The sequence below is a fragment of the Garra rufa genome, chromosome 1 (genome assembly GCF_049309525.1).
Source record: "Garra rufa chromosome 1, GarRuf1.0, whole genome shotgun sequence".
Lineage (NCBI taxonomy): Eukaryota > Metazoa > Chordata > Actinopteri > Cypriniformes > Cyprinidae > Garra > Garra rufa.
Window position 1 is genome coordinate 74939379 of NC_133361.1, and position 16827 is coordinate 74956205.

Below are 16827 nucleotides of genomic sequence, written 5' to 3' on the forward strand. Positions count from 1 at the left end.
GCGTAAGGTTTGGTAAAGTCTAGAAGGGATACAGCTATGGCTACTGGGCATGCGCACATCAGTCTAACGTTATTTTTGTCACACTGTACAACAATAATACTTTTTTTGTATTATAGTAAGGGCTAAGTTTAGGGTTGGGGTAGGTGTAGACGTTAATAAAACACAATCTAATAGGTAGAACAATTAATTTCATTGTTAGTTTCCGGTCTGAGCTGTATACCCTCTAGCCACAACCGTAAGGTTTGTTGTTTCGCTAATGTCCATTTGTTATCTGCTTTTGTAAACCGGATTAAAGGCATGTTTGCATCTGCGTTTTTTATTATTATTATTTATTATTATTTATTTATACACGTTAATTAAACGTTTTTAAGTTTCTGGAATCTAAATATTTGACCTTCTGTGTGTCTTTAGAAGTAACATTATGTTTGGACTTTCTTTTGAGTCCATATTTGTGAAATTATGTCAATGAAAAATAAAGTGACTAAAAAACACAGTTTGTAACTTACAGCATGTTTAATGTTATGTAATTTGATGATTTGTTCATGTGTTTTTTAGTCACTTTATTTTTCATAATTTCACATATATGGACTCAAAAGAAAGTCCAAACAAATGTTCTTAGTGGGTTTTGTGTTTTTATTTTTACTAATTCTGTGTATAAATCAATAGGGTGAGTTTAAAGGGAAAGAGGAGAACATAAAACAGACAAGATCAGTCATTAGTGTATTTAGTATTTTCTACACTTGATGAAGAGGATCAACCTTTGACACCCAATAATGTTTAAGACAAAGCTGAAGATGTCAAATGCTCAAATTATGATAGTATTAAATAAATTAATTTCAGAGTCAGAGTATTTCTCATTCTTTCCTAAAGATGTAGTTTAGCCATAAATGTTAATTAATGCATTAACTATCAAACATGTACTAACATTTAGTTAAGGCTGCCGTTATTCATCCATGAATCCGTATGACTCCAGTTGTAGTTAAGGATAGCCCTTTGTTAGTTCATAATTAGTTAATTCCTTGAATAATCATTAGTAGCTGATGAATTAAGTGTTCATTTAGGCATTAGTACATGATTATTCATCTACCCTTATTGTAAAGTGTTAGCCACATTTCTTTTAAAGGGGTCCTATTATGCTCCTTTACAAAGTCTTTCATTTGTTTTTGAGTCACTTGAACATGCTCTCATGCTTAGTTGTTGGAAAAACGCATTATTTTCCACATAATTTACATCATTACAATAGCTTTCTCCTCAGGCTGGCACAAACGAGAGTGGACTTTGAGATTTGTCACTTTGTGGATGTTTTTATGCTCAAACATACACACCACACACTGGCTAAAGTTCAGAAAGTGAAAAAGCAGAATAGCACCCCTTTAAGATCATTCACAAACTCTATCCTATCAAACATTTTCTCAGCAAATTTAAGAAGGATATTGATGCCAACTGCTCTTTATATTTGGAAACTGTATTCCACATCTTTTGGCACTGTAGTTGTGTTAAAAAGTTATGGTTATGATACATTTGTGTTTATCAAAAACAAAGATAGTCTCTAATTTTAATTTGCATTTTGAAAATGTTGTTTTTGGATGTTTTGATCATGATAATATGAATAATGAAGCATTCGTTATTGATCTATTCATATTACTAATTAAGTTTCACACGTTCATAAATGCAAATCGGTAACACTTTATAATAATGGGCCGTTGTTAACAAGTCACTATGCAGGAAGTAAAGGGTAGTTCTACATTAACACTTAATACTATTAACTCATATAGAAGCAAGATTAACTGAGCAGTAGGTCAGTGATCATTTTGGACAAAGATAGTCCTTTATTAGGTGTTTGATCATTACTAAAGAAAAGAATTGTGAACTGTGACCAATTCATAAAGAATAACTCATTAATAATCACAACAGTCACATTTATAAAATCATCAATTAGGTTCTTTGTGCAAAACTAATTTATGAAAACCATCATCACCGGCTGAAATTGTGACTCTGACCAAAATATGAATGGATGTGTTCTCTGTTCATTTCAAACTAACAATAATATCATTTATTTAATTAGGATGTAATGCCAGCAATGATTGGATTATTTCACTATTATGAGCTGCATTCATTCCTGATTCTGATGTGTTTTATCTCCATCAGATTCCCATCGGCTCACTCTGGATCTGAACACAGTGAATGAACGCCTCCGTCTGTCTGAGAACAACAGAGTGATTACTGGCACTGACACAGATCAACATTATCCTGATCATCCAGACAGATTTGATCATGTGCGTCAGGTGTTGTGTAGAGAGAGTGTGTGTGGACGCTGTTACTGGGAGATTGAGTGCAGTAGATATGTGGATATATCAGTGTCATATAAGAGCATCAGCAGGAAGGGAGGAGGTGATGAGTGTGTGTTTGGACGTAATGATCAGTCCTGGAGTTTGATCTGCTCTTCCTCCAGTTACACATTCAAACACAATGACATACAGACTGATCTCCCTGTGAAGCCCATCATCATCAGGAGAACAGGAGTGAATGGTGTCTATAGAGTAGGAGTGTATGTGGATCACGGAGCAGGAAGTCTGTCCTTCTACAGCGTCTCTGACACAATGAGCCTCATCCACACAGAACACACCACATTCACTCAGACGCTCTATCCTGGGTTTAGGGTTTATAATGGATCATCAGTTTCACTGTGTTGATGAATGAGAACAGACTGATGAGAGAATCTACCCATAATGCTTTGAGCTGAGGATCAACGAGTGACAGATAGAGTCATGACATTAATATGATCATCAGTCAGAATAAATCTAATAATCCTCATCTAGACAGTAGATCAGTGTGTGATGATGATCTGTGTTTCTCAATAATATCAGTCTCTCATCAATCATCTGCATTATGATCAACATCAGCCTGATATCCGATCTCTCATTTCCTCTATTGTTCGGAATAAAACACAATCGCTGAACTTATACGGACAGGAAGTGAACGTCAATAGAAGGATCCATTGCAGCGGTCCACTAGCTTCATGCTATCGCTACGCAGAATATCATATTAAACTAAACATGCATTAGAGCTAAAATACCAAACCTGGATCACAACAACATTTACAGCTTTATTAAGAATATTTGTATATGACTTCTGTTAACGACTAAACCATAACTGGTTTGTTACTGAAAGGATTTGTCTGTGTTTTGTTTGTACTCTAATCCTGTTTGTTATTATTGCCCAAATAAATAAATGGATGACAACACAGAATAACACACATGATCAAAAACAGACTGTCTTTTATTTATTTGTTCACAAGATCTGCTCTCTAGGATCATAAACGCTGAACTAATACCAGCAAATACAATTAAATTAAGGACATGCGTCAGAAAACTGGGAATGTTAGACTATAAATATATAACAGGGATATAACAGCTTGAACTATAGTCAAAACTAGTTTAACAATATTTTACATTATTATCAGATCTTGATCTCTAAAATATTAACTTTATAAAATATGCTTTTCTTCTGAGTATTAAAATGTTTTAATGACAGTATATTCTCTGAACAAAGATCAGATATTTTATTCACTAAAACATGTCAAACATGATTTAAACTAATATGAGCTTAGAAACAATTATTTAGCCAATATTACTTTATCTGAAATATCTGTCAACACGGGGCTCCTTTTTATTATTCAATGACTATTTAAACAAATAACTGCAGAAATGTGTCACAAATACAATCATCTAATTCTGCTCTACAATGAAAAGAGAGCAAAATAATACAAATAATGAATAATGACAAAGTGTTTAATTATTATTTAAATGATAACAAATGCATTTACATGAATCATTAAACAGATGTTTTTATTTGTTATAACTCACAAACGAGGACAAGAATCAATCGAAACAACAACAGAGCAATGAAATGAAAGAGACAAGACTTATTCACATGATATCAATAAAACACACAAATATAAGTGTTGCAATGCTCAATTAAATAAATTATCAAAAATAAACAGTATTTATACAATTCACAAAACATACTTTTTAATTATATATTATTTTAAACATATTTTATTTTTCTGAAGTTGTCAATTAAAAACATCCTTAAATTATCATTGTCAAAATAACAAAATATTAATTGTATGATATAATAATTTTAATAATTTCAAAAATATTAAAATTATGATTGAATAATAATATTATTAATAATTTCCAAAAATAGTAATTTTATGATTTGAAAAAAAAAATCATAATAATTAAAAAATATTAATATTATGATTTAATAATAATAATAATAATAATAATAATAATTTACAAAATATTAATTTGATGATTTATTATAATTGAACATATCCATAAAAAATATGATTACAATGTTTCTGCACTGTAAAAAAATAAAGTCTAATTTAATAATGTCACTAATAATTTCCAAAAAATGAATTGTATGATTTAATAATATAAATAATAATTTCCAAAATAGTCATTTTATGATTTGAAAATATTAATAATAATTTCCAAAATATTAATTTGATGATTTGAATATATTAATAATAATTTCCAAAATATTAATTTGATGATTTATTATAATTGAACATATTCGAAAAAATTATGATTACAATGTTTCTGCACTATAAAAAATAAAAAAATCGAATTTAATATATTTAGAATATATATAATTTAATTTAATTTAGTATATAATTTAATAATGCTAATAATTTCTAAAATATTAATTAAATTTTTCTTATTATATCAGTTGAACGTAACCATAAAATGATGATTACAAAGTTTCTGCACTGTAAAAAATAAAAAGAAATCAAATTTAATAATGTTACTAATAATTTCTAAAATATTAATTTAATTTTATCAGTTGAACATAACCATAAAATGATGATTACAAAGTTTCTGCACTGTAAAAAAAAAATAAAAAAAAAATAAAAAATGTTGATATATTTATAATATATATAATTTAATTTAGTATATAATTTAATAATGCTAATAATTTCTAAAATATTAATTTAATTTTTCTTATTATATCAGTTGAACATAACCATAAAATGATGATTACAAAGTTTCTGCACTGTAAAAAAAAAAAAAAAATCTAATTTAATAATGTTACTAATAATTTCTAAAATATATTTTTTTTATTATAGCAGTTGAACATAACCATAAAATGATGATTATAATGTTTTTGAACTGTAAAAATAAAGTCTAATTAAGTAATAATATCACTAAAATTTCCAAGTTATTATTTTTATGATTTAATAATATTACTAATACTTTTCAAATTATTAATTATATGATTTCTTTAATTATATCAATTGACAATTTCCATAAAAAATATTATCAAAACAATGTTTCTGCACTGTAAAAAATAAAAAGTCTAATTTAATAATGTCACTAATAATTTCCAAAATATTAATTGTATGATTTCATAATATTAATAATTTCCAAAATATTAAAATTATGATTGAATAATATTATTAATAATTTCCAAAATAATCATTTTATGATTTGAAAATATTTATAATAATTTCCAAAATATTAATTTGATGATTTATTATAATTGAACATATTTGTAAAAATGATGATTACAATGTTTCTGCACTGTAAAAAATAAAAAATCTAATTTAATAATGTTACTAATAATTTCTAAAATATTAATTTAATTTTATCAGTTGAACATAACCATAAAATGATGATTATAAAGTTTCTGCACTGTAAAAAATAAAAAAAAATCTAATTTAATAATGTTAATATATTTATAATATATATAATCTAATTTAGTATATAATTTAATAATGCTAATAATTTCTAAAATATTCTTTTTATTATATCAGTTGAACATAACCATAAAATGATGATTATAATGTTTTTGAACTGTAAAAATAAAGTCTAATTAAGTAATAATATCACTAAAATTTCCAAGTTATTATTTTTATGATTTAATAATATTACTAATACTTTTCAAATTATTAATTATATGATTTCTTTAATTATATCAATTGACAATTTCCATAAAAATGATTATTAAAACAATGTTTCTGCACTGTAAAAAATAAAAAATCTAATTAAAAAATATTATTAATACATTTTAAAATAACAATTTTATAATGTAATAACTTTCAAAATATTAAATAATATCACTAATAATTTCCAATATATATCATATATAACTTAATAACATAATTGTCTAAATTTCTAATAAAATCAATAATAATAATTAATAACAATATTACTGATAATGTCCAAAATGCTAACTTTATGGTTTAATATGAATAATAATATGAATTGTGAGTAAATGATCAGGCCATATTTATTGTGGTGGATAAGAGGAAGGAGAGTAGAGATGTTCATCTGAACACAAGAGCAGCAGGATTCTTCTGATTCTTGGAGAGCTTGAAGACTGAAGAAGATCTCAATCTGAGCATTAAACGGCTCCAAGTCCAGGATCGTCCCGTCACTTTTCATATTTCCTCAAACTCAGATCTGAATGTCACTGTGATGAGTTTGAGTTCATTCTGAGCTTCTCAACACAGATTGATTCAGTCAATCAGATTCATTTGATCTGAGCTTCATCTGGACACCAGATTCAGGATCCCTGAGAGAATCAGATTCAGATTCATAATCAAGCTTCAGTGTTGATGTGAATCAGTCAAACTCAGGACATCTTTCTTACTCTCACTTTGACTTTCACTCACCTGTTTCCTGAATCATTGCCCTGAAAGACCTTCAGAAAGCATCTGACCACAGATCCAAACCAATGATTAAATACTGTAATATTCAAAGTATTTCTACTTATTCAGAGGGATTTTACAATTTCGGACACAGATTTGATCATTAAATATGACTTCATATCTGTGTGGAATCCACTCCTTAAAGAGGGAGGGGCTCTGTCATGATTGACAACTTGAGTTCAATCTTGTTCTGCCATTGCTGACAATTCCCACTGTTTTTCCCTGTTTGTTTTCCCGTTGCTGATCTGTCTGTTTCTGTTATTTGATTGTCTGCCTCCTGCCTTTCAACGCTTGCTTTGTTTGCTGGATTAACTCCGTCTGATCGCCGCTTGCCTCCACCATTCTGCCTGGACTCTGTTTCTGAGTCTGGATTGTCTATAATGTACTACTTTGATTATTGATCTGAATAAAGCTGCGTTTGGATTCTCACCTCCATTGTTACAAGATCCTACAGCGCGGTTCATTTTTAATGGTTAAACACTTTGTCACCTTCAAAATGCAAACATGCCATTTAATAATTTAACTAATTATGATTCTAAGAAAGAGAATATAGAATTGTTCTAAATAGAGTTCTATGCAAAATGTTGATTTCAGTCCAGTGAGTCGATACAGAGACAGTGTAAAATCACTTAAAAATCATCTCTGTCCTTTTTTATTATTATTATTTTCTTTTCTTTCCTATTAAGTAATCACTCAGACAATCATTTGACTAGGAACAATAGTAAAGTACAAATTAACAAGAGTTGTCAATAAAACATAATGAACTTTGCAACTATTGTTTTGCTTTAGGGAGCCTACTGCTACTTTTTAACTTAATCTGTATTTGTTATAATAATAATAATAGAACACATGTGACAGCACACTATAAACAATACTACACAGTCATATAGAAATGAAATACTTAGTTAATTAAGTTCGTTGAGGAGTTTGATCATGCATTAAAACGACTGTCCCATGTTAACTTGAGCGTGATATGGGAGCATGTTAAACTTGTTTAAAACTGTGTAAAGTACGCAGGAACGGACGCCGCAAAATCACTTTATTATGGATACCAAATGTATAAAACTGGTGAAACACGTTTTTAATATATTATCTATGGAATATCGCATCTGTCGCCGTCTAGCATCTGCTGGGAATCCAGGTAAATATACTCCTATATAATATGGACCCATAACACCGGTGATGTGCACACGCGTGACTAAACAGACAGGCATTACACGTGTAAGTACTACATTGCCGTTTTTGATCATGTGTTGAACCTAACCTGTATACTCTACAACTAGAGCTGTGTCAAACACAGGAACTTTCTCTTAGTAGTAAAACAATGGCTTAATGGTTGCCTTCCCCTAAATCTGAACTTCATTACTAAAGGAATACGGACACATTTGTGATTGAGCTTTACTTTTGTGTTGTGTCAGTCTGCTAAATTAAATGCTATATCGTCTCTTTTGCAGGTATTCTACAGGAGGATACGTGTCTCCAGAATGACTTTTATGGGTCTCTCGCTCAGCAAAGTGAAAATCATGGAGGGGGTATGAATTCAGCAGTGCTGCCAAAATCATATTCAATCATGTTAAATGCTCATTATTGAATCTAAACACTTGTGCTTTTTTGCAGGTATTCTACAGGAGTACACGTGTCTCCAGAATGACTTTTATGGGTCTCTCGCTCAGCAAGTTGAAAGTCGTAGAGGGAGAAATAGATCGGCAGTGCTGTACTTTTTCCTGTTCTCATGGGCCATTTGTTTAAGTTATCAAAGAGTCAAAAGTCAAAATAAAAAGGTCTTCTTTGTGTGTTTGTACTTTACTGTTCAATATAGCATGATAGAGTATACTAGTTTATATTTGTCTGCAACATATGCTATCCAATGTGAGGATACGCACGATTAAACATCGCACACATATTTAAATGATGAATGTTGGGAGTCACGTGATGCTCTCGATCTAAGTGGCACGGTTTCGCTAAGCTGTAGTATCTAGACCAGCAACATTATCATTATTTGACGAATTTAGTGCCATCTCAGGGTACGAAATTAACTTTAACAAATCTGAAGCATTACCGTTAGGGAATTTTGATACTAAATCATCAATTAATTTCCCCTTTAAATGGTCAAAATCTGCATTTGTTTATCTTGGGATTAATTTGTCAACGGATTGAAATAAATTCTGGAAACTCAGTTATGCTCCAATTATTCATACTGTGAAAGAGACTTAAAGCGCTGGCAAGCTCTTCCTCTTTCACTGCTTGGTAGGACTAGTTTAATCAAGACGAATATCCTCCCTCGATTATTGTACTCTCTTCAGATGTTACCCGTAGGTTAACCAGGAAAGTCTCTGCTCAGCTGGAAAGTGCTTTTTCTAGATTTATATGGAATGGTAAAAAGACAAAAGTTTAAATACTCTCTAGTTCTATTAAAGTTTGGTGACAGATCTCTAGGTTCTTTGGGAGAGGCAGAACTATATTCATGTTGAATCCAATATAATTGAATCAGGATTTAGTTCCTGGAACAGGTTCGCCTCTCTTTAAAACATGGCACATGAAGGGGATTGGTGTGCTAGGAGACTTGTTCGAGGATGGCTCTCTAATGTCTTTCCAACAATTACCACTAAATTTTGATCTCCCAAATCAACATCACTTTGGATATTTGCAAATTCGGCACTATCTTGTTTCAAAGCAAAAACAAGTGTCAGATTTATTAGCAGTTTGGAGAGTTTGCTCATCAACACAACTAATGCTCTAAACAATGATAAGATATAACACTTTTTTCTTGGGTCTTAAGAGGTTCATTTTTAATGTGTCAATATGTGTGACTTACTGAGTTTACAAACTCTTTCCCCTGGTCTGTGAGGACTCTCTTATGGTCTCAAACTGATCAACACATTTTAAAAGGCAATCTGCAATCTCCCTGACAGACTTTGATTTGAGGGGATAATCCTGGGGCCACTTGGTCATATAATCAATGATCACACAGATATACTGGTTACCATTGTCTGTCAAAGCCAATTTGACTATCAGACCCATCCTCACAAGTTCGAAAGGCTGTGTAACCTAGAGTTAATAAAATAATGTACTGGAATTTGAAGAAGTATTAATAAATATTTTTGGGAATAATCAAACTGTTCCCTAATTAAATGTCAGTTTCTAATTAAATCCTAATTCAATGGAAAGGCACACCACGATTGGAGAGATTTTGCTCCTTTACCGAAGATCTGCTGGCCTGGTATTGTCCACACTGTGTCACCTGTGAGCAAAACAGCATAATGTTGGAATTATATTGCTTAAGTAGTAATTATCTACATGTTATTACCCAGGTATCTATGTCCTTCGACATGCCAGGCCAGTAATATCGTATAGATATTGCATTTCTGGTTTTCTTCTGTCCTGTGTGAGCACCAATGCTACTTGCATGGAACTCTTCAAAGATTTTAGCCTCTTCTGGCCCACACACAACTTTCACTTTGTCCTGTTTCTTAGAGCCTTTATGATGAATGTAATACAATTCACCAACTATGAAAAAAGAAAATAGACAAAGTGACAAATACAATATATATATAAAATGTATATATATATTAGGGATGCACCGAATCCAGATTTTTGGGGTTCGGCCGAATACCGAATCCGAAACTGAATCCTACTCGCATCCTTAGTTTTAGACGCAAATGTTTTAACATCGGCGATGTTGTGTACCTTGCCACCACGAGACAAATTGGCATTGCACATTGAACATAAAGCTCGACTTGAATCGCCTTCTTTTGGTTGAAAGTACTACCAAACAAAACTTATTTTGCTCACGAGTTCCATTTTCAGATTCTTACAACCTACTACATTCGAACGGGTCCTATGTAAACACCTTCACGTAATCAACAGCCGTGTGACGTCGTAGTGCAAGTCTAGGGTTCGGTTTCGGTGGAAAATAAATCTAAGGTTCGGCCGAAACCAAACCCCGTCAAAAAGCCCAGGATTCGGCCGAATCCGAATCCTGGATTCTGTGCATCCCTTATATATATATATATATATATATATATATATATATATATATATATATATATATATATATTAGTGTTGTCAAAAGTCCTGGTACTTCGGTACCAAGTTGGTACTAAAAAAAATGTAAATGTTAGGGTTCCAGGTTTTCTTTGGTACCGGTGGTACCGACTATCCGGTCGACCCGGATCAATCTGAAAGGTGCGCACTGCTAACGAAAACGCCTATACAAACACAATTTGTGACAGCAAGATTATATTAAATGGTTACACAACCAAATTACTGTGCATAGGTACTCTGACCACTGCACATATCATTAAAGGTTCCTAGCTATTTTAAAATATTACATTTTAAATGATAAAATATAAAGTCAAAGACAGTCCAGCCAAAGAAATTTTGTAACAACTCACATAAAAAAGTAGTCACATTAAAAGGGTTAACCACTAGGATTTAAAGTGAAATACCAATGCCAGCAAACGTTTGTTGATGTATATAATGTAAGGGATTAATTACACATAATTTTAAGGGAATCGAATATGATTCAATAGGGAATCTGAACAGAATCGCTGTTTTACGGCTGTTCAGAGTCGACCCGTGATTCATTAAACGAGCCGTGTAACAGAAACTCTGCAATGGATATTACTATCCAGAATATAGTGAAAACACTATATATTAGCACAGTAGCAAAATCTGCAGTTTAAGACATTAACTTGTAAGCACAGAACACAAGATACTTATCTTTTCTAAAAAAATATGATTTTATTGGATAAACCTAACACATACAAACTAATCTAACATAAACACACGCATTCACACAGGTTGCAGAAAGAGAAAGTGAGGAAAGAATGAGTTTAAAGGAATAAAAATATGAAGTCCCAAGTTTATAGCAATATGTGCAATTGCTTAGACCTGAACAACCATCAATCACTTAATTAACCTTCGTATTGAGTCTCACAAAGAGGTTATTAACTGTATATCAAATGCACCAGTTCAGTGAGAATCTGGAGGTTGTACTTGTGTTGCCTTTGTATGGAGGGGATTCCTGTCGTGCGTCGTTCAAAAAGGGGTTTCCCAGGGTTGCTGATTGGATGGGAGTTCGGTTGTCGTTGGTCATGAAGTCTTGGGCATTGGCTTGAGGATGTGAGTTGTGCGCTGTTAAAGTTGAGGTCAGCGAAGACGTTTAGGTCGGTCGCGGATTGCACAAAACTTAACTAGAACACGAAACTCTCAACGGAAAGAAATAAAAGAATTAAAGTAAAAGACAGGAGTGTGATGATCTCCTCATGTCATCTGATCCGTCCCGTGATCCCAAATTCCCGCTCTTTGAAGAGATATGCTGCGTCCCAATTCGCATACTATCCGTCCTAAATAGTCTTCGAAAATAGAATTAGTATGTCCCAAATCGTAGTATGTTCAAAAAAGTATTCCAAAGATTCCCGGATGGTCTACTACTTCACTTCGGAATTCGAAGTGCGGATCAATGCATACTCTAACGGCTAATATTGCCCACAACACATTGCGTGGTGAACGAGGATTCGATTAGAACTACAAACATGCAGTAAAAGTGTTAAAAAACTACAAAAATGGAGGATGTGTGCGAACAACGGACAGGTAGAGAAAGGGGTTTGAGTGTTAAATAATCAGTGTGTAACCTGATAAAAAATATATATTTTAAATGTTATCCTCGTTATATTTCATGTGCAGCAACATTATGAACTTTTTTAATGATAGGTTTGGTCATTAACGTTTAAATGCATAATTATGCAAACACCAGCAGAGTTCTCGGCATGAAAGACTCCTGAAAGAACGTGCCTCTCAGGAAATTAAATTAAAGGAAATGTAGATAATGTTAACTGTGATGATTGACAGGGCAGTTTAAACAGTGACAGGATTCAGGTAACCAAGCAACAGAGCGTCCGTTAAAGAAGCAGTTATGATGAAGTAGTATTGTCACGGTTCATACATCTGCCGTGTCCTCATGTCTTGTGATCATGTGTTTGTCTGTGTTGTTTATCATGCCATGTCCTCATGTCTCGTGATCCTGTGTCTGTCTGTGTTGTTAATCATGCTCATTCAGCGCAGCTGCCAATCAGTCCTCACAGGTGTCTCACATCACTGCTGGCTATTTATACACATCTCACACACATCTCCTCTGTCGATAGTTCTTCTTGGATGTTCGTCACCTTGGACTGTCTGGATCGTGTTCTGTGTGGATTTGTATTTCGTCTGTTCGTGTTCGGAGTCGTCATCATCACGGGATCTTCACTACACGTCTGCACCTGCCATCGAGTCCCTGTTCCACCCAGCCGAGAGCGCCCACTGCACCTGGAAGTTTGTTCACCTGTCTGTGTTTCAATAAACGTTCACTTTCACCTGCATTTGCTTCCTTCCTTTTATTGTACCGTGACAAGTATGTTCTAAAGTTCGCCTACTATTCTGCTACATACTCAAAACTATGTACTTTTTCTTCACAAAAAGAGTACATACTTTTAGGGCGTAGTATAAGTAGGCGAATTGGGACGCAGCAACTGACTATATATAGAAGAAGAAAAAGCCGTCACACCGGCGTTTCCTTTTAGTTTATGTAATTTTGTGCATAAACGTTTGTATTTGTACATTATTAAAATTTATTAACGTTAATAAATGTTAATATAAAAGTATTTTAATGTATGTATATATATATGTGTGTGTGTATGTTTGTAAATACTTTAAATTTCTACATAAACGTTTGTATTGTACATTAATAATTCTAAATAATGTATTAATGTTAAATGTTAATTTAAATGTGTTTTATTTAATATTTTATTTTAATGTTTGTGTGTGTGTGTGTGTATATATATATATATATATATATATATATATATATCTGTATAAAATTCACATTTGTTCAAAGTGATCTTGGCTATCAATGTATTAATGTCAAGTCATTTTACTGTACAGTTTCAGTGAAAATTAAAGGCAAAATCATCCCAAACATACTTGCACTTGTATAATTTCCTTATATAGGTTAGCTCATACAAAACAACATGTGTCCTAGCACTTGGATTATTTCCATATATTTAAATACTCATAAAAAATGTTCCTCTATAGGTTAGCTTATTCTTTCACTCCAGCTGTATTCAGAGTGACCCTGACTATCACTGTAGTTATTTTCAAGACATTTTACTGTATAGTTTTGGAGAAAAACTATAACAAAATCACCCTAAACAAAATGATTCCTATAGCAGTTGCACTGTATCCCATATCCTCATAAAAAAATTTTTATAAAGCATTTTGTTGTTTATGGTGATTTTGTTATAGTTTTTCTCCAAAACTATACAGTAAAATGTCTTGAAAATAACTACAGTGATAGTCAGGGTCACTCTGAATACAGATGGAGTGAAAGAATGAGCTAACCTATAGAGGAACATTTTTTATGAGTGTTGGAAAATGGGATACAGTGCAAGTGCTATAGGACTCATTTTGTTGTTTAGGGCAGTGGTTCTCAAAGTGGGGGGCGCACGAGTATTGCATCAGCAGAAAAATAAATATAAAAACGTAAACAGCCAAAGTACGTAACGAACGGCAGATGGATCGGTGTGTGAAAGAGAAGAGAAAACCATAGATGAATTCGCACAGACCCAGGCAGGTGCTGGTCAAAGCTCAATGTAGGGCTTCAAAGTTAAAATTATTTGCAACTTTGTCGCGTCCAGCAGAGATGTCACTGACACTGCGCTCCGCTGAACTATGAGTCCCGGTTTACTGTACAAATCGGCATACATTTCACAAATGATAACTCAGCGGCAGAGTCCAGCTCATGCAGGGGCGTAATTTCCACTTGGGGCTTTTCAAAATCGTGTCCTCCAACATGTTTGTGTCCTCCAGCTTTCAAATGGTTTTGTAAAAGTAATGTCTTGTATTGTAGAATGCACGCTCAGCGCCGCTGATTCGCGCGATCGTTAAAACGAAACCGAAAGTAAAAAGTTCAAGCGCATTCAAAAGCAATTTTAATACCCCACGTTTTAGCATTGAGCGACTTCCCAATGCGCGCAAATTAGGCTACATAACATATCTAGGCTGTTATTACCTGTATGTGGGCTATGATAAGTTGTATAGCTGTCTGTAGCTCTGTATCATGGGAAAACTCGGTCTATTTGCACTTTGAATATTGAAAGAGTAGCTTACTTTGATTATGGCTGCTTTTATTGCCCACACGACTAAGAAAGCACATTACTAAAAATAAATTGGGTGCTCCTATATTTTTTTTGTGCTCGAACTTTAAAAAAAGCACTGTAAAAAAGTTAATTTAAGCCCTGCTATGCCTTAGGACAGCATGAAACCTACAAAAATTATATAAATAAATAAAAAACATAGAGAATTATAATAATAACAGTTATTCTCCCTGTGCTATTATTTTATATTTCAAGTGTTGCATGTTTTTCTACTGTACTTTTTTTTTTTTATTTTTTTTATTTTTAACTAAGACACATTAATTTTTCATTAAGATTAGTAAAATTATTTGTTAGTCTTAGGTGAGATAGGTATTTTTGGGAGGGGGGTGCCAGATTTTTTCAAAGGTTTAAAGGGGGGCGCGACCTAAAAAAGATTTTCTCCAAAACTATACAGTAAAATGTCTTGAAAATAATTTATTTTATTTAAGATATTTTTTATGAGTGTTTAAATATATGGAAATAATCCAAGTGCTAGGACGCATATGTTGTTTTGTATGAGCTAACCTATATAAGGAAATTATACAAGTGCAAGTATGTTTGGGATGATTTTGCCTTTAATTTTCACTGAAACTGTACAGTAAAATGACTTGACATTAATACATTGATAGCCAGGATCAAAGTAAAAGTATTTACAAACATATACACACACACACACACACACACACACACACACACACACACACACACACACACACACAAACATTAAAATAAAACATTAAATAAAATAAAAATTACATTAACATTTATTAACATGAATAAATTATATTTAATAATGTACAAATACAAACGTTTATGCACAAAATTACATGAACTAAAAGGAAACGCCGGTGTGACGGCTTTTTCTTCTTCTATAGAGAGAGAGAGAGAGCCTACACACACACACACACACACACACACACACACACACACACACACACACACACACACACACACACACACAAACATCAAAATAAAACATTAAATAAAAAAAAACAAAACGGAATAAAACACATTAATAGTATTATTTTTTTACATTAATAAATTATTTAGAATAATTAATATACAATACAAAGGTTTATGGACTAATGTAAAGTATTTATAAACATACAAATATAAAGTATATAGGAAACGCCGGTTTGACAGCTTCTTTACATGCATTTTGTCTGCTCTCAGGACCCGTACCGTAAGTGCACGATTACACGCGCAAGAAAAGAAAAAGCGCGGCTGGCTTGACCGCAGTGTATTAGTGAGTATGCATGCTTTTGTGAAGTCGTGCTATTTATACGCAAAATGATGAGAACAGGTTAAACTAATAGTTTATCATTCAAATACATTGCGAATATGGAAACACTTGGATTTGTGCCGAATTACAGAGGTACGTGAGCCCAACGACTGGTACTTTTAGTTTCGCTTTGTTTTGTTTATATATTTTGTTTCATTCTTGTTCTGAATACCATTACATTTAAACGTTTTGTTTCGGAGTCAGGGTAACTAGCTTATAGCTATAGTGTTGACAGTGTTTATACATTATAATATTTGGCTTGATTTGCTATTATTTCTGATATTACACACTCCGTCTCTAAACATCCCGCTGCTCACTAAATATGTTTTGCGTGCAGTGCACTTTTGGAGAGAGTGGGTTAAGCATTAGGGGTGAGTTGTGCCAGTTTTTACTCAAAGTGACTCTATAGTGAAGCCATGACAGTAATCCCTCCAGTTTAAGTATGTACATATTGTAATGACCCAGCTGTCAACAGTAGCAGCCGGTGCATTATGGGTATTTGTTTATGGGAGTTCATTTATGTGTTATTTAAGCAAGATGGTTTGGTTTTTGTATTAGCAATGTTATGTGTGTTTATGTTCAAGTTAGTTTGGGTGGGTTTGGTTCATTTACTGCCCTGTTATAAATAAAGTGTGCTGTTACCATGATGG

At 32.6% G+C, this 16827-nt stretch overlaps 1 protein-coding gene and 1 long non-coding RNA gene across 2 annotated transcripts in view; both read left to right on the forward strand.

The window, feature by feature from the left end:
* LOC141342629 (NACHT, LRR and PYD domains-containing protein 3-like) overlaps window positions 1-2693 on the forward strand; it is a 32089-nt gene extending 29396 nt beyond the window's left edge. The window contains exon 7 of the mRNA XM_073847127.1: window positions 2149-2693. Coding sequence (XP_073703228.1) covers window positions 2149-2693 — 545 coding nt within the window. The remainder of the gene's footprint in view (window positions 1-2148) is intronic.
* Window positions 1-16827, forward strand: part of LOC141339345 (uncharacterized) — a 299598-nt gene that overhangs the window by 101826 nt on the left and 180945 nt on the right. The gene's annotated exons all lie outside the window — the stretch shown is intronic.